This window comes from Psammomys obesus, unplaced genomic scaffold (assembly GCF_907164565.1).
Source record: "Psammomys obesus unplaced genomic scaffold, mPsaObe1.curated_primary_1811, whole genome shotgun sequence".
In the NCBI taxonomy this organism is placed as follows: Eukaryota; Metazoa; Chordata; class Mammalia; order Rodentia; family Muridae; genus Psammomys; species Psammomys obesus.
The window spans coordinates 2781918-2804858 of record NW_026596158.1 but is presented as its reverse complement, the minus strand read 5'-3'; the positions used below and the strand labels follow the sequence as shown (position 1 = coordinate 2804858).

The 22941-nt window shown below is 51.3% G+C and overlaps 1 protein-coding gene and 1 long non-coding RNA gene across 3 annotated transcripts; one reads left to right on the top strand and one right to left on the bottom strand.

Moving 5' to 3' along the window:
- Positions 1 to 7540: 7540 nt before the first annotated feature.
- On the top strand, positions 7541 to 19428 carry Haus5 (HAUS augmin like complex subunit 5). Of its 2 annotated transcripts, XM_055594668.1 has the most exons (20): positions 7648 to 7686; positions 7981 to 8279; positions 8700 to 8762; positions 8879 to 8911; positions 9045 to 9069; positions 10041 to 10146; positions 10227 to 10386; positions 12549 to 12618; positions 12703 to 12785; positions 13768 to 13825; positions 13983 to 14107; positions 14274 to 14337; positions 14416 to 14546; positions 14721 to 14883; positions 15511 to 15591; positions 15663 to 15808; positions 16083 to 16194; positions 16280 to 16412; positions 18722 to 18854; positions 18971 to 19428. In XM_055594668.1, exons 2-20 carry the CDS (start codon positions 8140 to 8142, stop codon positions 19086 to 19088), a joined length of 1944 nt encoding a protein of 647 aa, XP_055450643.1. In that variant the 5' UTR covers positions 7648 to 7686; positions 7981 to 8139; the 3' UTR covers positions 19089 to 19428. The 2 variants fall into 2 exon arrangements, with proteins under 2 accessions (XP_055450644.1, XP_055450643.1); XM_055594669.1 differs by lacking the exon at positions 7981 to 8279 and having other exon boundaries at positions 7541 to 7686; positions 18971 to 19426.
- On the bottom strand, positions 12716 to 14454 carry LOC129667188 (uncharacterized). Its single transcript, XR_008718708.1, has 3 exons — positions 14403 to 14454; positions 14034 to 14150; positions 12716 to 12995 (listed from the first exon to the last, which is right to left on the bottom strand). It is a non-coding gene; the product is annotated as an uncharacterized LOC129667188 (long non-coding RNA).
- Positions 19429 to 22941: the final 3513 nt, after the last annotated feature.

The window sequence follows — 22941 nt, the reverse complement described above, 5'->3', positions numbered from 1 at the left end:
TTCTTTCTTTCTTTCTTTCTTTCTTTCTTTCTTTCTTTCTTTCTTTCAGCTTCTACTCAGTATCCACTGAAGGAGGTTTTCCCACTTTGGCATGTGGGCCCTTCCCCTTTTCCTCAGCCCTCCATGGTCCTTCAGGGTGGCTGATCCTTCACCCTGGACTAGCTTCCCAGTGTCAGCGTACTCATGGCAGGGCCTCTGCAGACTTCTGGGTTCTCTCTCTGTCTTGTGGTTTCTAGCTTCTCTGCAGCTCTAGCTCTTCATCCTCAGCTTGTGGGGAGAGAGCAGGAGAGAAGGGTAAGAGCAAAAGAGAGTAAGCAAGAGAGAAGAAAGAGGCAGGGGTCCTTTTATCCCAGGCCCCTGTGGGTGGTGATCAATGATAACCTCATAGGTTACTTGGCAGCTAAGAAGCAGGCTGCCTAAATGCTGACAGTCATCAGGCTGGACTGGCCAGGGCTAGGGAAACAGGACAATAGTGAGAGAGCAAGACAGCAAGAGATAGATAATAGAGCACAGTGAGAGAGAATAAGAGAATTAGAGTAAGTGATTAAGAGAAAGTAAGTGGATAGCAAGAGACAGAAAGAAACAGAAAATGTTCGTAAAAGACTAAATAGGATAGCAGGGTTCTAAAGAGAATGAGCATCTGGAAGAGGGAAGCCCATGAGCTGGAGGGAGGGGAGGGTAGGAAGGAGGTCAGAAGAGCTAAGATGCAGGCGCTAGTTTTTGAAATGCTACTTTATTTGGGGATTCCTTTAAGCTTATACCTCCCTTCCGACCCCCCAACTCCAGGGGGTATGGGAAAAGAAGGTTGGGAAGAAAAAGAAGGGAAAGGGGATGTAGCCCTCTTTGCTTCTTCCTGCTGGGTAGGGTCTGAGTAGTCTTTTGGGGGCAACACCAGTATCTGTTGTCAGGAAATCCAGAAGTCCAGGTGACCAGGGAACCAGCAAGCGCAGCAAGCCTACTGCGCCTTCCTCCTCTGGGCCGTCATTTATACCCCTCAAAGTCCTCAGGATTCAACAAATCCTAGCTGGCAAAGACCACGTGCCACATGAGACAATTAACAGGTGTGGACAAACTAACCTCCCTCCCCCGACGTGGGGATTATAACAAACATATTTACATATAATATACCAAAACCTCCACAACACTAGGATGCCAGCATGGACTTTGTTTATTTGTTTCTCTATTATTTGTTTGGGTTTTCGAGATAGGGTTTCTCTGGGTAGCCTTGGCTCGCTTTGTAGACCAAGCTGGCCTCACACAGAGACTGCCTGCCTCTGCCTCCTGTGTGCTAGGATTACAGGAGTTCGCCACTGCGCCCGGCTTAGTGTGGATTTAAAAATATGTAACAGGCACTTATTGTTAGTTCACAAATCGGTGCATTAGCCCACTCCCAGGCTGCTTAGGCACCTGTGATGTCATCATCCGCCTCTGCCCACAGGGGCCTGGGATAAAAGGACCCCTGCCTCTTACTTTGATTTCTTGCTCTCCTGCTCTCTTGCTCGCTCCCCTTTCTCTGTTGGCGTGTGCGTGTGCGTGTGCGTGTGTGTGCGTGTGTGTCTGTCTGACTTTCTTCTCTCTTTCCATCTTCATCCAATAAAATTCTTTTAAATCTGTTGTATATACGTGGCATCATTTTAAAATACATTTGGTGCCCGATGCCTCGGTGGGTAATCCCACAGTTTTCACTCTGGTCCCCCATTCACTTCCAGGCCTGCTTACAACAAATCTTTCTTCTGCTCAGGCCGGCCTTTTACGACCTGTGCCTGCCTGCTGCTGCTGCCGCCGCCGCCACGCACATCTGCCAGCTTCCCGCGGCTGCTTAGAGTCAGCAAGAGGCCTCTCCCATTCGAATCGCTCTGGCGGGATCATAGGGCGCTCAGTGCGCCCGGAACCCGCTTAAAAGACTCAGACGCTGCTTCACACCTCCGTCCGCCGGTCAAAGCCAACAAATCGTGCCGCCTCCCTCACCGACTGTCACCGCCCTCAAGTCGGTGTATGAAATCCAGACTCTTCTCACGTGGTACCGCGGGCACCTAGCCGCCCGCCCTTCCCCACTCTTTACCCTCCCCTCCCACCTCTGCAGCAGGCCTGCAGGGGTCTAAAGGCAAGCCATCACTCCCTCATTTCTTTTTTTCTACTTTCAAAAAAAAAAAAATTAAGATTAAACTGTAAACCTTGGGATGGCTACAGAGTATGAAACAAAAACTTTAAAGCTCTTTAATTATGGTTAACTGTTTATCATCTCCTTTTAGACTAAGAAAAGCAACAAGTCTCATTTTAAGCGGGTATGAATTTTTAAGTTCCAAGTTATATCTTTACAACATGCCATATATACATACATACACACACACACATATAATTCAACCCTGGTTCAACATAATTTTTATATGACGTGAAAATTTCAAGGTTATAAAGGTCTATTCAAATTAAGCTAATTTAAAATGTGTGTCTAACTGCCTGTGTCCTTATTGGTTCCTAAATCAGTAAGCAAAAAAATGCTGGTTTTCCTGCCACAAGCCGCATGTGGTCCGGATGCACCATTAGGCTTTCTGGCTAATAGATTCGGTATAATAAATTCCAGTGTAAACTTAAAACTGTTTTATACTGTTCTACTATATTATTGGTTCTAAAACTCATACCTCATGTGATGTGATAGGCTCAGCAGGATTTCCAGTCTGTGACTGAATGTTTTGTTTTGATACTAGTTCAAAAAATCATTTACAGTCATGCTAAACAAACAAACAAAAAAACACCTAGCTTTACCCATTTTCTTGTTTTATGTTTTCAAGATTAAGTCAAATGATCATTGTTTGGCCCAGCTATGCTTAATATATCATGGTCCTCAAACATGTCAGAAAATCTGCAGAAGAGTGCATTTCGACTCTTAATAAAAAGGCTCAATGAGACAGAGACCCCAGTGTCTGGTGGTGACCCCAAGGCCTCCAGGAAGAGTTGGGCACAGTCACAGATGACTCCACCTGCCCTGTGCTATCAAGCAAGCCTGCCTCAGCTGGTTCACTGCCTGAGCTGTGGACAGACATGATACCCGGAGAGCTGACTGCCCTGGTTTGCCTAGACAAAATAAGGTTAGTAATTCTCCCAAATTCCTCTTCCATGGAAAGGCCCCTCAGATTCCCTGGTCCCAGCGCCCAAAGACTGATGCTGCGAGGTGGCCCTACAACTTGTGCCTATAAGAGCCACCCTCACCACAGGAGCCTAATGGGAAGGCCGTCTGGATAATGGGTGAGCCTCTGTCCTATTGATTAATACCTAGGCCTCTTGGATTATGCTTCCTGTGGTAATTTATCCTCCTCAGGTCTCTGATGGGTTTGAAGAAAACTAAGGCTTCAAGCTGCCCTCTCAAGAATGTACAATTTCTCTAAGCTCTGAGCTTCTAATAATGTTTGAGGGCCTGAAAGAAGGTGTTTCAAGGTTGGTAAATGCAAGTTTTAAAGGTTAAAAGGTCTAAGGTGATTTAAGGTATCCTAAATAGGTAAAAATGCTTCATCTTTCCTCCTGTTGCTACACTGCTGTTGTATTAACTTCCCAGAGCTTTGATATTAATCACTGGAGCTCTGACTTAGGAATCTAACTCCAATAAAAAACATTCCAGGATACGATCCACTGTCATAGTCCAAGCTCAAGATTTTAAATCTCCTTTGATTTGTCTTTTAAGGATAAACTGAAAAGTTGTTTCTAATTGTGCTAGACTTACATCTATCCAGCCTTCTAGATAAGAAAAAGAAGCCTCCCTTCCATAATGTGTAATCCTACTAAAAGTTAAGACCAAGTGAGCTTTTTTCCCCTTCTACTTCATGAAAGGCTTCTGCCTTTCCAGAGCTCACCTTAAAGTGTGTTTATGCTGCTAACACAAAGGAGCCTGTCTCCTGCCTTTTTCCATCATGTATATTTCACTGCGAAGTACAATGATAATGCTAACATGTCTAAAGTTTTATCTCCTTCATAAAATTAAAAAGGGATTCTTGTAAGCCGCAGAAAATCCACCTGAATCCCACCTCCCAGGTCAACTAGGCCCCGATAAGTACTGCACCTATTGTCTGTCTCAAAAGGTGGGATTCCTTCCCCCCTTTTCTTGGTTCCTGGCTACCTGATGGCTACATCTGTACATCCAAGGCCGGCAGATTGATGAGTTCCCTTCCATGGTGGGCGTAAACATTCCCCTTTGTCTGAGACTGACCGGTATCTCTCCATTTCACTGGAGAATGGAGATACCCTCCAGCTACAGCCTCCAAGGCTACCGTTGGCTCTTCTCGCTGACCCTCACACAGAGCCTTCCCTTGGGCGAATAATCTTTTCCTTCTTACTGACACTGTCTCTTGGCTTTTCCTTTCCTCTCGAGTAGGAAAATCCTAGTACCAGGTGAGGCCATGTCTTCTGGGAGTCTTCCCTGTGGCCCCTGGCACTGCTTGTGATGACCTGCCTTGCCAGCTTGTGCCCCTGTACCTCTGGTTCCACTCTGTGGGTACACCCCAAAGCCTGGCAGAACTGATTTACTTTTCTCTCTTCACCCATGGGACTCGTGTCTTCCACCATACCCCCAGGCTGTCCTCTGAGATGCCTTCTAAATAATTTCAGATTTGTACACCTAGCACCCACTTTAAGGGCCTCTAGGCTTACATGCTTCTGCAACCAAATTTGGCCTCAGTATTTTTTACATGACTGATCCAGAACAAAACCTTTTTAATTAATATCAACAATTGGGTAGATGGAAGAGGTTCCCTTGGATAAGTGGAGTTGTGCTAGGTTCAAGCTTCTTTGATCCAAGCCTTCCATCTCTGTTCACTCTCCCAAAATGTTTAAAATGTACCTAAAAGAAATTTTCTCTGTAGCTTTCTTAACTTTGTCTTCTGCCTGTCACATGTTCCAGGATCCTACCAGACCCATCCTACATCCATGACAGCACTAAAGCAGCTACCACGGTGTTCCTTCCAGTCTGACCTCGCAGACCACGTCCAGTTGGACCTGCAGTTGTTCTTACAGATCCTGGGCTTCTTTTTCCTGGACTAGCCAGCACTTCAGCCTTTTGGCCTCCCTATCGCCGCCCTAGTGTCAGCAGGCAGTAGCTAAAGGTGATTGATTTCTTTGTCCAATACTTATTATCAACAAAAGGCTGGACTGGTGTGCTTCTGGCCCAGGACCAACAGCTCCAGGGTCTCCCAGCATTTCTTAGTCCCTATCTGCTGCTGGGGATGGCTGGCAAACCCCACCCTTTACCCTGAACTTTCCAGGGCAGGAGCTTCCTTTCCTCACCATGTAATCTGGACACTGTGGTGCGCTTACTTTTTTTTCTCTCCCCCTCTCTCCTATCCCCTTGCGTGGCAGCCAAGCATTTATATGCTTTAACTTGCCTTACATGAAAAGCAGTCCAGAAAAGCAGTCCAATGTCCTCAATGTCCCCTCCCTAGCTCCCCCCTTTTTTTCTTAATTATAGAAAAGGAGGAATATTAGTTCACAAGTCAATGCACTAGCCCACCTCCAGGTTGCTTAGGCACCTGTGATGTCATCATTGGCCGCCACCCACAGGAGCCCAGGATAAAAGGACCCCTGCCTCTACTATTTCTTGATCTCTCCTGTTCTCTCCCCTTTCTCTGTTGGGGTGCCCCTTCCCTTCCCTCACCATGTCTCTCTCCTTCCTTCCTTCTCCCTCTCCATCTCCATCCAATAAACTCTTCCATATTATATCTGATGTATATGCGTGGCATCATTTTTAAATACTAACACTTACAAGTAGAGACTGAGGGGGAAAAATAGGAATGAATCTGATACAGAAACAACTGTACTAGGACACCCGGGGTTGGGGCCCCAGCTCCATAGAAGGCAGGAAACGCCTGTCTCCTGAGGGTGTCAGATAGGTTTGATCACAGATGAAATAATCATAGACATAGAACACGCAGGTGTGGGCTGGAGAGATGGCTCAGTGGGTAAGAGCACTGGCTGCTCTTCCAGAGGACTGGCTTTGATTGCTAGCACCCCACAGGGTGGCTCACAACTGACTACCTCCAGTTCCGGGGGATCTGATGCCCTCTTCTAGTCCCCACAAACACTGCACGCACGTGGTGCGCATCTAGACAAGCAGGTGCACACACATACAGAAATAAAAATAAAACAACTCAGGTGCTAGGCCTCTCAAGAATGAAGAACCTACGGGCTGGAGAGCTGGCTCAGCAGTTAAGAGCACTTGTTGCCCTTGCAGAGGACCAGGCCCGATTGCCAGCGCCCACATGGTGGCTCACAGCCATCTGTAATCCCAAAGACCTCTTCAGACTTCTTTGGGCATCGGGCACACAGTGTGCACAAACATCCATGCAGGCAAAACATTCATAAATAACTTTTAAGGAAGAACAAGTCTGCCAAGGCCATAGTCTGTGAACATCAAGTGTATTTACACAGCCACATGATGCATGAAACAACCACATACATGGCACATTAGAAAGGACTTTCCAGCTGCTCACGGAGTCCCACCCTGGAATCACAGCTCCTAGGACAATGAAGTAGGAGAGTATCTTAGTTCAAATCCAGCCTGGGTTTTATAGACAGAACTTGTTCCAAAACAAAACCAGCCTAGGCTTTGTGGCATGGGCCTTTAATCCAAGCACTTGGGAGGCAGAAGTAGACAGATCTCTGTGAGTTCAAAGCCATCCTGGTCTACGTAGCAAATTGCAGTCCAGCTGGGGCTACATACTGAGACCTGGTCTTTAAAAAAAAAACAAAACTGGGAGATGGCTCAGTTTATGGTAAAGCACTTGATGGCGCACGTGAGGACTTGAAACTGGATCCCAGCAAGTGTGGTTGTGCATGCCTTCAACTCCAGTGCTGAGGGCAGGACAGAGGCAAGGCAGAGGCAGAAAGGTGGCTGGAGCTTGCCAGCTTAAATCCAAGAGCCCAAGCTCAGTGACAGACCCTGTTCTAAAGCAGGAAAGGAGAGCTGCCTGCCATCTTCCTCTGGCTGCTCCGGGTACCCATGTGGGGGTGCTCACCAGCACATCCCAGGGGGTGTACAGCACACACGTGCACTCCCGAGAACACCCATACCTACACACACCCATGTGCACACAGACACATTAGTGAACTCTCAAGCACGCGGACACAAACACATACACACACCCTTGTGCTCTAAAAGATAACCAGTGGAGTGGTGGTGGCACACGCCTTTCTTCCCAGCACTTGGGAGGCAGAGGCAGGAGGATGTCTGTGAGTTTAAGGCCAACCTGGTCTACAAAGTGAGTCCAGGACAGCCATGGCTACACAGAGAAAACCTGTCTCAAAAAAAAGGTATGGAGAAGGGTTTAACTGTAGACATGGCGGAGAGTACAGCCTCTTACAGTGAGTGAAATAAGCAGGAGTCTGAATTCCACCCCGTCCTTCTCATTTCCCCTCCCCTGGATGCTACGCTCGAGCTCCAAAAGCCTCCAGAAGCAGCCTCCTGGCTCCAAGACCTGGCAACGGAGACCTGCGGTCGGCTTAGCGTCCCGGAAGGTTTCGACGTCGCGCTCGTGACGTCATAGATGGGCGCCGCGCTTCAAGAGAGTGCGGGAAGCTGCAACTGCAGCTCAACTCTGTGACAGCCATGGAACCTACGCAGTTAGCGCGGGAACTGAGTTGCTGGGCTGCGGAAGAGATGCGGGTGCCCCAAGCGGCCCGCCCCCGGGAGTCGACGCTGCGCAGGTGAGGCCGCTCCTGCGGTAAGGACCCCTCGTCCCGGAGTTAGCCTCCAGGAGCGAGAGCCCACCCTCCTCGAGGATGAGACAACCCCACCCCACCCCCACCACACATCCGAGGGCTCCCCACGCAGAGAGGGTTCTCTCCAAGAAAAGAATCTTGGAGCTGAATGAGGAGCCCGGGTGCCGATCCCCGGGACGCCGCCCAAAGCAGGATCGCCGACACGCTGTGAAAATAGGATCTGCAGAGTAAGGGGGTCCCCATAGCACCTCACCTCTGCCGCTCTCACCCTAACCAAAGCCTAGGTGATGGCTTATCCCCGCCGGCGAAATAAGCCCATCCACGCCGTGTTCAAAAGTATAAAAGCGGGAGGTTTATTTGGGAACTGAAGTTCCTGGGCGACTTCAGCAGCCTCAGGGGACGAGGCCGGAGAAAGCCGACCCCCCCCCCCCCCCCACTATGGCGGTCGGGCTTTTTAAGGATTGTGGGCGAAGGAAGGTGACTTGTCTGCACCTGCTGATGGCTCCAGATGAGGGTGTTGGGACTGTCCTCAGGAATGTGGAGGCTTTTCTCGAAGGGGCCACGATTGGAGAGAGAAAGTGAGGTTTGCCGGATGATGAGGGGGAGGCGTGGGCAACCCCAGATGCCAAGGGAGCCCTGGGCAGTTAGCAATGGCTTTTCTATTGAGGATCAAATCTGTAGAAACAACCACCCATGCATGCATGACCCTGTTGTGGAAGTCTCTTGGCTGTAGACCTCTCTCAGCCACCTCTGGAAGTGACTACAGCTAACCCTCATCTAGAAGAAAGAGAACCCCATCGTGGGTTAAGAATACTCTCACACTTAGCGAGAAGGCCGCCATCTCAGTAGCACCCCACCCCCAACCCCAGGAGCACTAGCCTCTTTTCCCAGAGGTAGGAAATCTTGGAACTTTCCACCACCATAGGAACAGTGGGAACAGTGGGAGGGTCTTCCTCGTGGGCAGTGGCCCAAGCTTACCTTGTACTGTATCCCTTCAGGCTGTGTCTGGGTCAGGGGGCTGACATCTGGGCCTACATTGTGCAGCATGTTCGTAGTCAAAGGTGAGCTAAGCTAGTGCAGGGGGAGGGGAGAGTTGGGGGAGGGGGGGAGTTAGGGGCCGGGAAAGGCATGGGCAAGGCCTGCAGCAACTCCTCTCCCTCCCATCTTTCCAATGCAGGAGCATCAGGACGATCCGGGGAAACCTTCTCTGGTAACTGCTTCTTAAACTCACTGATTCCTGTCTTCCCCATCTTGTCTAGCCATGGCCACAGCCACAGCCTCTACCTCCTGCCTTCTGCCCTGGAAGGCCGAGCCGCCTCCTAACTCTGCTCTCATTTCTTTAGGTATGGCCATCAGGACAATCCAAAGGTGAGAAGCCGGTGCCCTAAGATTCTCTTTCAACCAAAAATGAGCTTGCAAATATTTTCCTCTAGGCCTGGCTATGTCAGGGACAGTGTGTTAGAAAACAGCCTAGATCTTCGCGCTCCCAGGAGTTGCAGTCCAGCGGGGGCAGGTACCCGTGGAGTAGTGTAGGGAGCAATGGTATGTGGACATGGGGCATTGGTGCTGGAGAGAGGAAGATGCTGAGCTCAGGACCCACAGTCTCGGCACTCAGGAGGAGGTGAGCCTGGGCTACAGAGTGAGACCCTGTAAAAAAAAAAAATGGCGAAACTGATAGAGAAGATGCAGAAAGGACAGGTTCAAGAGAGCCGCTAAGGAATACAAGGAAGAGGCCAAGACTAGGAGGGGGACACCAGAGAGATGGCTTGACAGGAACACTTGCTGCTCTTGAATAGGACCCCAGTTCAGATCCCAGCCTCCAGAGCAGGTGGCTAACCACCAACTGTGATTTCAGCACTCAGGGACCTAACACCCTCCTCTGGCCTCTATTGCCATGTGCAGGCGTGTGGTACACTCACACACATTAAAAAAAAAAGACTAAGACAGAAGCTGGGTATGTTGGTACTTGCCTACTATCTCAGTATTTGGATGCTGAAGCAAGAGGGCTGTGAGTTTAAGATCAGTCTGAGCTAGCTACACAGCAAAACCCCGCCTTGATAAGAAATACAAGATGATGAAAAGCATCTGACAAGAGATGTAGGAGTCACCACACAGACAGAAAACTAAGAGGATGGTGAGGCAGTCCCAGGAGGAGAGAGCCAGATGGACTGTTGTGCTTCTGTGTCAGACCCAAGCCATTAAAAAAAAAGAGAGAATTGTCATCTATCTCCCAGAAGATGAAGTGAGGAGCCTAGTACCACCCAGAAGGTAGTCCCACTAGGCAAAGCCCAGATGAGTACAAGCATCTGGCCTTCTGTCCCTGTTTCTGATCCCACCAGATCCGTCGGAAGATGGAGCTGGGAGCCACTGCAGCCCGCCTGCGGACAGAGATCCAAGAGCTAGACCAGAGCCTGGAGAAGATGGATCGAGAAACTGAGGCTCAGGGTGACTCCTGGGGCCAGTCAAATGGGCACCGAAACCCTGGGTGAGGGAGGTATTAACAGCTACTCCTGTTCCTCTCACAGATGTGGCCATGGCACAGACCCTGCAGAGCCTGAAAGACACCCAGCACCGAGCTCTTCTCCTCCAGGCCCAAGCTAAGGCTGTACGAAGACAGCAGCATGGGCTGCAGGATCCCATGCAGCGCCTGCAGAATCAGCTCAGGCGCCTGCAGGACATGCAGAGGTGGGGCTCAGCCCCCTCAGCTTAGACATTCTCCACAGAGAACCCTCATGCTCTCCCTGCTCCCTTCCTGCTTTCAGAATTCTGAGCTTCCAGCCGTCAGGGCCCATGGGGTGGGGAGTTCTATTATCTTGGGCACCTGGATTGACGGTGCCAACCGGATATCCAGAACACTGGCTTTGGATAGACAGCTGAATACAGAGAACCAGCTGATGGCCCCCTGGCAGGAGGCAGATGGTAGAAATAAATCCTTGAAGGGTCAGATTGCGAAGGGAAAGGGGTAATGTTTAGGTTGGGGGAGGAGTCCCAGAGCAAGCTCAGAGGCTGGAGCTCGGCTCGAGAAATAGACAGCCAGCACATAGTGCAGCCCAAGCCTTGCTGGCCAGAGGGGCAGTGCGAGGAGGTAGACAGAGCCGGAGGGTCACTGCCATTTCTCTGAAAGAGCAGACACCGTGGCTTGGCTGCTTAGAACCGCTTGAGTGTAAGTGAAGTGCTCTTTGTGCCTCTGTGTCCAAGATCTATGGAATAGCGCTAATATTCTGCCTTTCTAGTCAGTAAAAGAACTAGGAGAGCCAAGTCATGGACAATGCTCAGAAGATGTCTGCTAGCTGTTCTAAATGTGACAGGAAAGTGTCCCGTTGGGAAGGGTTTGGAATAGTGCCCTGACACTCCTTAGGTCCCTTGAGGGAGTCTTGTTGTGGTGGTGTATGCCCGTGTACCAGGTGAGTGCCTGGTGCCCTCAGAAGCCAGAAGAGAGCCCTGGCTTCCCTGGAACTGAGGGCTGCCGTGGAGGTGCTGGGAGCCGACCCAGGTCCCCTGAAGAGCAGCCAGTGCTCTCAACCTCCCCCATCCATCCCTCCCGCGCAGCTGTTTTCTGTCCTGGTACTCGCATTCAGCTTCGGGCTTCCCGTGCGCTGAACAAATGCTTTACTACTGAGCTACGTCCTCTGTTTGGCTTCTGTTTTGGACAGGGTCTGTGTAGACCCAGCCGGCCTGAGCGTGATGATGATTGCGTTCGCCTCTGTCTCCCAAGTGCTGGGATTAAAGGTGTGCACTGCCACACTTGGCACGTCCTTTTGCGGGTTTGTTTGAAGACGCCTTTACTGCCCTCCCTTATGTGTGTGCCTGTGTGAGTCCGTGTGCGCCACATGCATGCAGGAGTCTCAGGCAGTTGTGAGCCAGATCCTGTGCGAGAGCAATAGTGTTCCTAACCACTGAGCCATCTCTCCCGCCCCAACTTGCTTTTTTTAAACTTTCTATAAAATGTGAGGCAGAGTTTTGCTGAGTTACCTAAACTAGCCTTAAATCTGCTTTGTAACCACAGCAGCTGTGACAGCTTTCCACAGTACTGGGATGACAGGCCTGTGCCAGGCCTAACCAAATATAATTTTCTTTGGTATTGTTTTGAGACAGAGTAGTTCAGGCTGGCTGGCCTGGAACTTACTATGTAGCCCAGTGGAGCTAGAAAGATGCGTCAGGTTAAAAGCACTGATTGCAGCAGGTCGTGGTGGTAATCCCAGCACTCAAGGAGGCAGAAGCAGGCGATCTCTGTGAGTTCTAGGCTAGCCTGGTCTACAAAGCAAGTCCAGGACAGCCAAGGCTACACAGAGAAACCCTGTCTTGAAGAAACAAAACAAAACACTGGCTGCTCTCTCAGAAGGCTATGGTTCAATACCACCCTCACGTGGCCACTCACTATTAGCCCAGGTTGACTAGGTCTTCAATGACCTCCAGCCTCCTGAATGCTAGAATCCAGCAGTTTTCAGCCTGTGAACTGTGACCCCTTTGGGTGTGAAAGACCCTTTCACAGAGGTCACCTAAGACCGTCGGAAAACACAGATGTTCACGTTGATTCCTAACGGTAGCAAAACTATAGTTATGAAGAAGCCGCCAAAGTAATTTAATAGTCCCTCACCACAACATGAGGGACTATATTAAAGGGTCTCAGCATTAGGGAGATTGAGAACCACTGGCTAGAAGCTCAGGCATGACTTTCCGAAGTTTTAGTAGGCCTGCTGACCTAGACCAGGTCAGACCAGCGGGGACAGGAATAGGGAGGCCAGTGTAGGAGATGACACTGTCCTCTGAGAGCTGGGCAGTGGGGGGGAGGGGCGCAGACATCTGCTCTCCCTCGGATCCCATCCCTGTTACACTCTTCCTTCCAGGAAAGCCAAAGAGGACGTGATCCTTGGACCTCTAGTGTCAGCAGCCCCAGCCATAGAGCCTGAGGTGTTGGTAAGAGCCCGGGCTGTGCAGGAGCTAGGAGGATCAGGCAGAGGCCTGGAACCCACTGACGACCCCCCATCCTCTTCCCACTAGCATGATGTCCGGGCAGCCTGCTCCCTCCGGGCTCAGTTCCTGCAGAAGCTTCTGAATCCTCAGGCCAAGGAAGGCAGCACGCAGTGAGTGTTCTGAGACTCCAGGGCCCCGTGAAGGACCTGGGCTTGAAGGATGGCATGGCGTCTTCATTCCTGAGACACTGGCTTTCTGGGTTGGGTCGGTTCTGATCCCTGCCCTGTGAAAGCTCCTGGGGCGGGATGAGGAAGACACAGGCCCACCACAGATAGTGACAGCCAGGTGATCAGGGCTGTGGGGAGGGGAGGCGCGATTCCCTAATGTAGAGAATGAAAAGGCTGTTAGTGTTGACTGTTGAGCCACGGAATTATTACGGTGGTTGTTATTAACCCGCTTTCAAATCAACAAAAGATTTTTAATCTCCCAGTCCCACACCCCATGCCCGTTGCCCTTGTCTTTTCTCTCCGGGCTTCCCATCCAGAACAACATAAATACTTGACGTGCTTTCCATCTGCGCTGCTGCTCTCCAGCCATGACTAAACTCCCGGCCATGTGGTTCTTCTTTACTCTAACCCGTGACATTTTCCCGTTGACTCTCCTCTCTCCTCTCTCCCCTCCTGTGAGCCTCTGTCCTCTCAGCGTGAGAACCTTAGCTCCGCCTACCTCATGTTTGCCCTGCTCAGCTGTAGGTGTATTTATTCTGCCAGCCGGGGATAATTTGGAGGCAAGGTTACACAGTCTTTTGGTATCCGTGAGAGACTGCTTGGAGGACGGAAGAATCTCGGTGTGGGGTGACATCTGCACCGGACTGTGCCATAACGCTAAAATCCAAAGGAGGCCCTTGCCCAGCTGGGGGTGGGGGGTCTCCTAAGGTGAGGGGTCTAAACAGGACAGGTAACAGCCCCCGGGACAGCAAGTTCCGGCAACTGGGGAATTAGTAGCGGCCTGCCTGGTAGGCACAGACAGACTCCTTGCCCTTGCCTGTACAGCGGGGCCAGTGGTGGTGCCTACGTATGGGGGGGTGATTTGGAGGGTAATTGGATTGGCGTGTCCTACAGCATGCTTTGTCCCCTTACCCCACATCCTCAGGAGCCCGCCGGACGACCACTTTGGCTCTTCCTATCAGCAGTGGCTGAGCTCGGTTGAGGTGAGAGGGCGGGACTCTCGGGAGAGGGACCTCCTTCTGCTTCACAGTGAGACTTCCAGTTCCCAACTGCTAACTGTCGGTGCATCACTCTGCCCCGAGGCCCGGCCTGCAGCCCTGTGCCACCACCCTGCCCTGACTTGCCATGTGTCCCTCCCAGACGCTGCTGACAAACCATCCTGCAGGCCACATCCTGGCCGCCTTGGAGTACCTGGCTGCAGAGCGGAAGACGGAGATCTGGTCCCTGTGTAGTGGGGATGGGCTCAAAGGAGAGGAGACATCCAGGTGTGGAGTGAATGTTCCTGTAGCCACGAGCAGGCAGCTTGAACTGCGGATGGGGTGGAAACGAATGCCAGCCAGGAGCAGGGAAGGGGAAACTGATACTAACTACCCACACTCATCCCAACAAAAATAAGAGGCTGCACTCTCAGCTGCTCTGTCCCCATTCCAGGCCACAGGCCCCGGAGCCATCAAACCCCAGCCAGGCCCTGCCACCCACTGTTCATCTAATCCAGGTAACCCTCAGACACTTTCCCAAGACCCACTGAACCTCTTCCCTGTGGACCATAGCCACACAAACCTTGTACCCCCAGGAGGGCTGGCAGGCTGTAGGGACACTGGTTACCGAGAGGAGTGAGCTTCTGAGAGAGAGACGAGTCCTGACTGGCCGCCTCCGGGACCTCGTAGAGGAGGTGGAGAGGCGTTCTCGGGGATCCAATGAGCGGTAAATGGGCTCCCTCTTTCCTGGGAGGCTGGAGATACTGGCTGTGGTCTGTCTGGGGGACCCTTTCCTGGAGCTGCTTTCCTGTGCTTGGGGTTCTCCAGCCTCCCTGAAGCTCTCCCCCGTGTGGCCGCCAGTCTCTTTGCTGTCTCTCACTGCCTCCCTCCCCCACCCCAGGAAAGTACTGCTGCTGGGCCTTAGGTGCAGTGGGCTGTGGGCAGAGCTCAAGGCTCTTCAAGCCCAGAGCCAGGAACTGGAGAATGCAGCCGGGCACCGGCAGCTCCTGCTGCGGGAGCTGCAGGCCAAGCGGCAGCGGATCCTTAAGTGGCGTCGGCTGGTGGTGAGATGCTGGGCCTGGGGGTGTGCCAGAGTGAGGGGTGCTACCTAGAGATCCAAAACTGGGCCTTCAGGGCGTGAGAGATGGCTTGAGAGAACATTAAGCTTGCTCTGCTGCACCAGCTGCTGGTGGCACACACCTGTAGCCCCAGCACTTTGGAGGCAGAGGCAGGTGGATCACTGAGTTCGAGGCCAGCCTGGTAGAGTGAGTTCCGTGACAGCCAGGGCTGCACAGAGAAACCCTTTCTCAAGAAATAAGAGAGTGCTGGCTGTCCTCCCAGAGCACCTGGGTTTAATTCCCAGCACCTACACGGCAGCCCACAACTGGGACTTCAGTTCCAGGAGACCTGATGCCTTCTTTCTGCCTCTGTGGTTAACTTGTAGACATACGGTACCTGACAGCCATACAGGCAAAACACTCATGCATAAAGTAAAAATAAATAAATCTTCAAAACAATTAAGAGGTAGGGAGGGGAGGAATGAACAAAAGACCCGGGCCTCTACGTGGAGCAGGGACCCGGGGTGAGACTCCCAGGCAGAAACAGGCCCTGCACCCTGTACCAAGGGATGGACTGCCAGGGGCAGAGGGAGGGACAGGAAGCTAGGGTGCCAGTGGCTTCCTGATCCCCAGGAGGAGACCCAGGAACAGATCCGCCTGCTCATCAAGGGAAACTCAGCCAGCAAGACCCGCCTGAGCCGGGGCCCAGAGGAGGTAAGATGGGCGCTGGGCAAGGTTCGTGGGCGAGGGCGAGGGCCACCCCACCCACCCTCTGCATCCCGCAGGTGCTGGCTCTACTTCAGCGGAAGCTTGTTCCCACCTTCGAGGCTGTGGCACCACAGAGCCAGGAACTGCTCCGCTGCTTGAAGGAAGAAGCCCAGCAGCTGCCCCGCATCCCACTGGACCCCCTGCTACGGCGCCACGCCGAAGGGTGAGACTGGTTCAGCCCCATCTTCCCTCCTAAAACCATTCAGATAGCTCCAACTCGAGGTTCAGTGAGAGTGAGCCCCACCCGGAAAATAAAGGTGATCAAGAGGACATCTGACACCCCCCGCGGTCCTCCATACTCACAAGTGGCCCAGGGTCCCCAGGCTGCCAACCCTCACTCCGTATCATCAGCCCCAGTGTGGTCTCCCAGTCCTTAGGCCCCGTGCCCCCGGAGCTTCTGGAAATCAAACTGTCTAGTGTTCTATTGCTTCCCCCAGGCTGGAGCTGCCATCCAGGATTCTACCATCCATCCATCAGCTGGACCCCAACACCCCAAGGGGCCCCAGCTTCATCTCTCTGAGTCACACGCTCGGGCTGCCCGTAGGGAAAGTGAGTGGCCATGCCCTGTGACTTGTCTGCCCATCCCAGTCCCAACCCTAAGAATAAGGTAACCCTGTCCCTCTCCTATCCCCAGGCACCCGAACTACTACTTCCAAAGGCTGCCTCTCTCCGCCAAGACCTTCTGTTTCTCCAGGACCAGCAGGGTCTCTTAGAAGGAAATCTCGTCCGTATGAAGACCAGTTTGCCTCTGGAACCATCTACCCAGGGTACGTTGGCCCTGTCTGCCTTCCAGACGCAGCATTTATTCCTTCTGGATTGGACCACAGGCTGGCTGAAATGCTAACACCCCCACTACCATAGTGTGCTGGAAACTTGCTTGTGCGTTTGCTCCAGCTGCAGAGCAAGCTCTTGCTGTGTGCACTGCTGTTCTCTCTGGTGACAGAGCAGGGAGTGCAGGTGCGCACGGCTCAGTGGCCTGGTCACGAGGTAGAATGGAGGTTGGTGGCTGGTTCGATTTTGGGTTTTTTTGGTGTGTATCTCACTGGGTGTGTAGCATAGACCGGCTTCAAACTAGAGAGCCTCTTGCCTCTGCCTACCAAGGCCTACAGCACTGCCACCAGCAAGAGTTTGGCTACAAACCTAGACAGTCAGATGTGGGTCTACCTCCAAGGCTATAAAACCCATCCATTTGCCAAATACTCACTCGTCGCCATAAGAATGTTGTTTCCTTTCAGTGTGCATGCGTGTCCCACCCACAGCATGTTTGTGGAAGTCAGAGGACAGCATGCTGGAATCTGTCCTCTCCTTCCCACCATGGGGTCCCAGGGATCAAACTCACGTCATCGGCTTAACAGTTAACACCCACCTTTCTCTGCTGAGCCACCTGGATGGTCCAGGGTTGTTTCGTGATGATTGTTGCTTTTTTGTTTTGTTTTTGTTTTTTCGAGACAGCGCTTCTCTGTGTAGCCCTGGCTGTCCTAGACTCACTCTGTAGATCAGGTTGGCCTTGAACTCACAGAGATCCACCTGCCTCTGCCTCCCAAGTGCTGGGATTACAGGTGTGCGCCACTTCTCTGGGCTGTGATGGTTATTTTCTTGAGACAAGGTCTGGCTAAGTAGCTTAAGCTGGTCTCAGACATGTGATCTGCTCCCTCAGCTTCCCAAATGCTGGCTCTTAATGTATCTGTAACAACTCTTGGATTCCTCTATTCTAAAGAGTGATTTTGTTCCCTCTCTTCCTGGCTTCTTCCCCTCCCTAAACAATCCCTAACCCCATGTCAGCTCATCAGCAAGCCCTCAGCATCCCAAATCTGGGGATCCATATCTGTCCCTACCATACCAACCTATGATTCAGCAAATTCCCAGAGACAGTAGGCCTAGATAAAGAGCATTTCGTCATGGTGGAGCTCATTGACCCATTGACCGTGGCACTCTCTGAGTGAGGCTTCAGTGGAGTTCTGTTCTCGTACATGGGGAGTAGGCCTGTGCAGCATCCTGGAGTTGCTAGGAGAAACAAGGATGTTTCCCAAAGGGAAAGGTGGTGAGCTAAAGCTAGAATTCAGGGAGTAGAGTGCCTGCCTGGCATGCTGCAGCCCTGGCCTTGACTGCATAAACCCAGGCAAGGTGGTTGGGAATAGTGCCACACACTTTTGAGTACTGGAGAGGCGAAGCAGGTATAAGTGTGGTCTACATAGTGAGTTCTAAGCCAGCCAGGCCTGCATAGTGAGGACCTGTCCAAAAAGAGAGGAGGTGGCTGGAGAGATGGCTCCATGCTCAAGAGCACTTGTTCTTGCAGAGGACCTGGCTCAGTCCTCAGCGCCCACATGGCAGCTCCCAACCGTCTGTACCTCCAGTTCCAGGAGACCAGCTGCTGTCTTTCGGCTCCTTTGGGCACCAGGCACACGTGTGCTGCACATACATATGCGAAGGCTAAACCACTCACACAGTAAATGGACCTAAAGGACACAGACAAGTGCACACACAAATGCAGACACACACCTGCAGTTCCAGTACTTGGGAAGTCAAGGCAGGAGGGTCAGGATTGAGGCCGGCCTGTACCACGTTAGACCTTTCCTCAAAAAAAAAAAGTATGGGCCAGGTGTGGTGGTACATACCTTAAATGCCAATACTTGGGAGTTAGAGGACAGCCTGGTCTACACATGGAGTTCCGGGACAGCCAGAGCTACATAGAGACCTTGTTTTAAAAAAAAAAAAAAAAGCAAAAAGAGGTATGCTGTCTCCTGTAGGCTATAGAGTTGGGGACAGGAAGCACATAGTTCAAACTGTCAAACTGAGGAGCCTGGACTCTGCTGGGGGTGGGGGCACTGGAGAGCCAGAGGGACCAGACTTCTGACCAGGAGAGGGACAAAGTCAGGCTGAAAGTTTGGGGGGCTTCTGGCTGACGTGGAGGGTGGCCAGACTAAGGCCTGGGGCCTGGGAGAGAAGCCATAGAGAGGGAAGGGAGAAGCCGAGTTGTGTGTCAGAGGCTGGTGGGCCAGAGGGGAGAAGATGGAGAAGTCCAGGCTGTGGCCTTGAAGGTGGGGACCCCAGAGCTGCCTCCACTTGTAACTTCCAGAGCTGCTGCAGCTGCTGGCATCCCAGGAAAAGGAACAGGAAGAGGACATGGGGCAGGCCCTGAGGAAGCTGATGAACCTGATGAAGGAGGCTCTGAAGCACATCCCTGAGCTCCAGGCGATCGTTGAGGACTGGTGAGAATGGGCATTTGAGTATGGGGGAGTTGACTGTGCTTCTTGACATGACCTGCCACGATGGATGGGAGGGTCTGGAGGACCCAGCTTTCTTCACACACCATGCCTTTCCCCAGGTGGGAGCAGCCAGGCCAAGCCACCATCTCTGAGGAGCTCCATCAGGGCCTGTCCCTGCCCCAGTGGCAGCTGCGCTGGGCCCAGGCCACGAGAGCACTGCAGCAGCCATACAAATGAAGAGGAGGCTAGCAGAGTCAAGAAATGCAATTTAGCCTGGTGCTGTGCACCTTTTGTCTCTACTGAGGAGGCTGAGGGAAGAGGACTGCTGTTGATTTCTAAGCCAGCCTGGGCTACACAGCTGGTTCCAAGACAGTCTAGGCTACATTGTGAGACCCTGTATCAAAAATAAATAGTATTTAACCCCCAAGCCTCACCTCCCTCAATAAAATACTTGAAAGCAAGTATCACTCAGTTTTATCAGTTTTGTCTTCGCACAGACCTACAGTTCTCCCCCGATGCTATCCTGTGGCTCCTCCCAGTTCTTGCCGTGCCATTCCCACTAAAGCCAAGAGAAGGAGCAAAGTGGTACTGGGGCCCATACACCTTGAAACGGCTGCTTCACTCTCCTCCTCAGCAGATTAAATACAGGATCACAGTGCCTGCCTTCAGGGACCTAGTGACCTAAGAGGAGGCAGCCAGCCGGCAAGTTGGATGGCTGTATGGTCCAGTAGAGCCTAACTGGAGACTGTGAGGAGGGAGATTTTCAGGGCAGAGGTTTGCTGGAAGGGTGATAGAAAGCTCGGTGCCCTGCCAGGATGGAGAGCCCTATGTAAGGGCAAGTCAAGAGAATGTGGCCTCTTCCAGGGCTCTGCTTTGATACAGTCTGTGACTGTAGCCCAGGCTAGCCTGCAACTCATGAGCCTCCTGCCCCCACCACCCCCACCTCAGTGTTTGTATTACGTAAGGTTCCCTTCTTTCCTAAATGCTGCAACCAAAAAATGGGTGAAAGCAACCTAAGAGGGCTCATTTCGGCTCACACTTCGAGCACAGTGTGTCCTGGCAGGGACGGTAGCTGTGTGGTGCTGGGAGCTTAGAGAGCTGCTTGTTCATATCCTGATGGATCTGGAGACCGAACATTGAGTAGAGACCAGAGATGAATAATGTTCAAGGCTCACTGCCAAGCAGCTCACTTCTAGCCAGACCCCACATCCCAGAGGTTCACTGACCTCGCAGAACAGCGCCATCACTGGGGGACCAAATGTTCAAGCATGAACCTGCGTGGGACATTTCAGATATCTTTATGTTTAAACCTGAGCCATTAGTAGTTTATCCTAGGAAAGTATCTGACACTCTGTGTGGTGGGAGGAGAGGATCAGCTCCTGCCAGTTGTCACCTGACCACCACGTGTGCTGTGGTGTGCACAAGGACACACACAATCGTTTTTCCTAAGAAGAGGCCGTGTAACTGCCCTACAGTGTTGCATTTAAGGTAGAAATACCAAAGGCAACTTGATGCTCCCAAATAATTCACTGTAAATAAAGTGACAACATGGTCCCATGAACAATCTTAGTGCCCACACTGTGGTCTCAAGGTGTCATTTCTGACTGACCCCATCACTCTGGAGGTGGTTTGCAGGGGATGCAGGGTTCGATGGGGGTTACACAGTGAGACTCCACCATCCCCCCCTCTAAAAAGTAACATAACTATTTCTATAAGACTGCACCAGGCTTTTTTAGATGATGGGACAAGATCTTGGCATCACCAAGGGCAACCTACCATCATGTGCTTCTGAAGGGTGCAACCAGATACAATGGGGTACAGTACAACAGCACCATGAGGTATACCGGCCTCCTCCACACCATGAGGCCAGGTTCCACACCCGTGGATTTTATCTCTAATCCCAGCACTCAAAAGAGAGTTGAGCTCAGCCATGTTTTACTTTCTTTGGACAAGGTCTTGACAGTGGTGCGGCTTGCACTGGACTATCAAGTAGCCCAGGCTTGAAAAGTGGCAGTAACCAGCTCCCTTAACTCCCTGCCAGCCCTCCTCTGTTGCCAGCCCAGCCCCTTCCAACGCTCCTCCCAACTGTCCCTCCCTCAGTTCCCCACAGCCTGCCTAAACAGCCCCTTCTCCCAGTTTTCCCAACAGCAGCAGCTCCAAACTGCCACAGCTGTTCAAGCCTATCTGCTCTCTACTTCTGGCTCAGCTGTCTCCTAACAGTATCTCTGCTCCAACTGCCTTCTCTTCTCACTCTGCTAGACACCCTCCACCAGCCTGTTTCAGCCCAGCCAATTATTTTTTAAATACAAATTTACTTATTTATACAGTGTTCTTCGTGCATGTACACCTGCCAGAAAAAGGGCTCCAGATCTCACTGCGGATGGTTGTAAGCCACCATGTGGTTGCATGGGAGTTAAACTCAGGACCTTTGGAAGAACAGCCAATGCTCTTAACCTCTGAGACATCTCTCCAGCCCTAGCTGAGTTCTTAAAAAGGCCAGATGACTAGCAACCGAAGATCCTTTAATCACACTATGCAGGATGGCCCTGAATTCACTGTACTCTGCCAGGCCCTGTCTCCTAACTCAATCACAGGTCTCAGCTAACACACCTGGTTGTACTTCACGGGGTTTTTTTTTTTTCTGTATATTTTTTTTTCCTGAAACATATATTTTCACACCAACATAATCTACTTGGTTATTGGGTAGCCTTCATTTTTGAAGAATTCTTTAAAAACTCCTCAGCTGGGTGTGATGACATATGCTTTTAATCCTAGCACTCAGGAGGCAGAGGCAGATGGATATCTGAGTTTGTGGCCTATCTGGTCTACAGAGTGAGTCCAGGACAGCCAGGGCTACACAGAAACCCTGTCTCAAAAAACAAAACAAAACAAAACAAACAAACAACAAAAATACATTTTAAAAAATCCAAAAACCCTTTTAGCTGGACTTGGTCTTGGGAGGAATAAATCCATGGCAAGAAATGTTTTTCCCTCTGTATGATTGTTTTTGTTTTTTGTTTTTGTTTGTTCATTTGTTTGTTTTGTGTGAAGTAGGACAACCAGGGTAAAGGGTAATTTGCCAAGGTCAAAAGATCATTGTGCTTCTGCCCTAATTTTTATTGAGGTTATTGTCTTGGGACCTCATGTATTCTCGGCCCATGGATGCTAACCTTGACCCTCCAGTCATTGGCCTCTACCTTCTAAGTGCTGGGATGGTAAAAGTGCCACCATGCCTGTGGCTTCTTTGTGTGTTTTGGGTTGGTGGGTTTCTGTTGTTGTTGTTATTGTTTTATATTTAAATTTTTTTATTTTTGTGTCTTGAGTGTTTTGCCTTCATTAGGTGTGTGTACCGAGCAGTTGCCTGGTGCCTGTCCAGGTCAAAAGAAGACATTGGATCCCATGGGACTGGAGCTACAATAGTTGTGAGCCACCATTTTGGTGCTGGAATCAAAACAGCAAGTGCTCTTAACCACTGAGCCAGCCATCTTTCCAGCTCCCTTCCTGTGCCTTAAATGCTCATTTAAATAACTGATTTTTAAAACGATTTATCTCTACCCTGTGTGTTTGGTGTTTGGCCTGCTTGTATGTCTGTGCATCATGTGTGTGCAGTTCCCGCAGAGGCCAGGAGAGGGCACCAGATCCCTAGAAATGGAGTTGCAGGCTGTTGTGAGCTGCCATGTGGATGCTGGGAATTGAATCCTAGTCCTCTGCAAGAGCAGCCAGTGCTCTTTACTGCTGAGCCCTCACTCCAGCCCTTGATTTAAACATTAATAAATAAAAACTTGTGCTGAGTGTGGTGACACGGGCTTTGCCAGCCCTGAGGGGGCATAGGCCAGTCAGGTTCCAGGACAGCCAGAGTGATGTAGAGAAGTCCTGTCTTAACAAAATGACCCCCACCCCAAAACAAACCAAAAACGAAACCTTTAACGGTAAACCCAGTGACTGCGAAATCCCGAGAGGCCTATGGCCAGGGAAGTCAGTGTGTGGGACCCCGGGGGAGGCCAGCGTGGGAAGGCGCGTCCTGTACCGGTCCCCGCCGCCGCTGAACAGCAGAGGTGTTTTGCTGTTATTTTTTGTAGGCTGCTGCAGC

Coding starts and splice junctions, on each gene's coding strand:
- Haus5 (XM_055594668.1), top strand. CDS start 8,140: ATGGCGGTCGGGCTTTTTAAGGATTGTGGGCGAAGGAAGGTGACTTGT. Junction 8,912..9,044: donor ATCCGGGGAAACCTTCTCTG/GTAACTGCTTCT, acceptor TCATTTCTTTAG/GTATGGCCATCAGGACAATC. Junction 10,387..12,548: donor CGCCTGCAGGACATGCAGAG/GTGGGGCTCAGC, acceptor TCTTCCTTCCAG/GAAAGCCAAAGAGGACGTGA.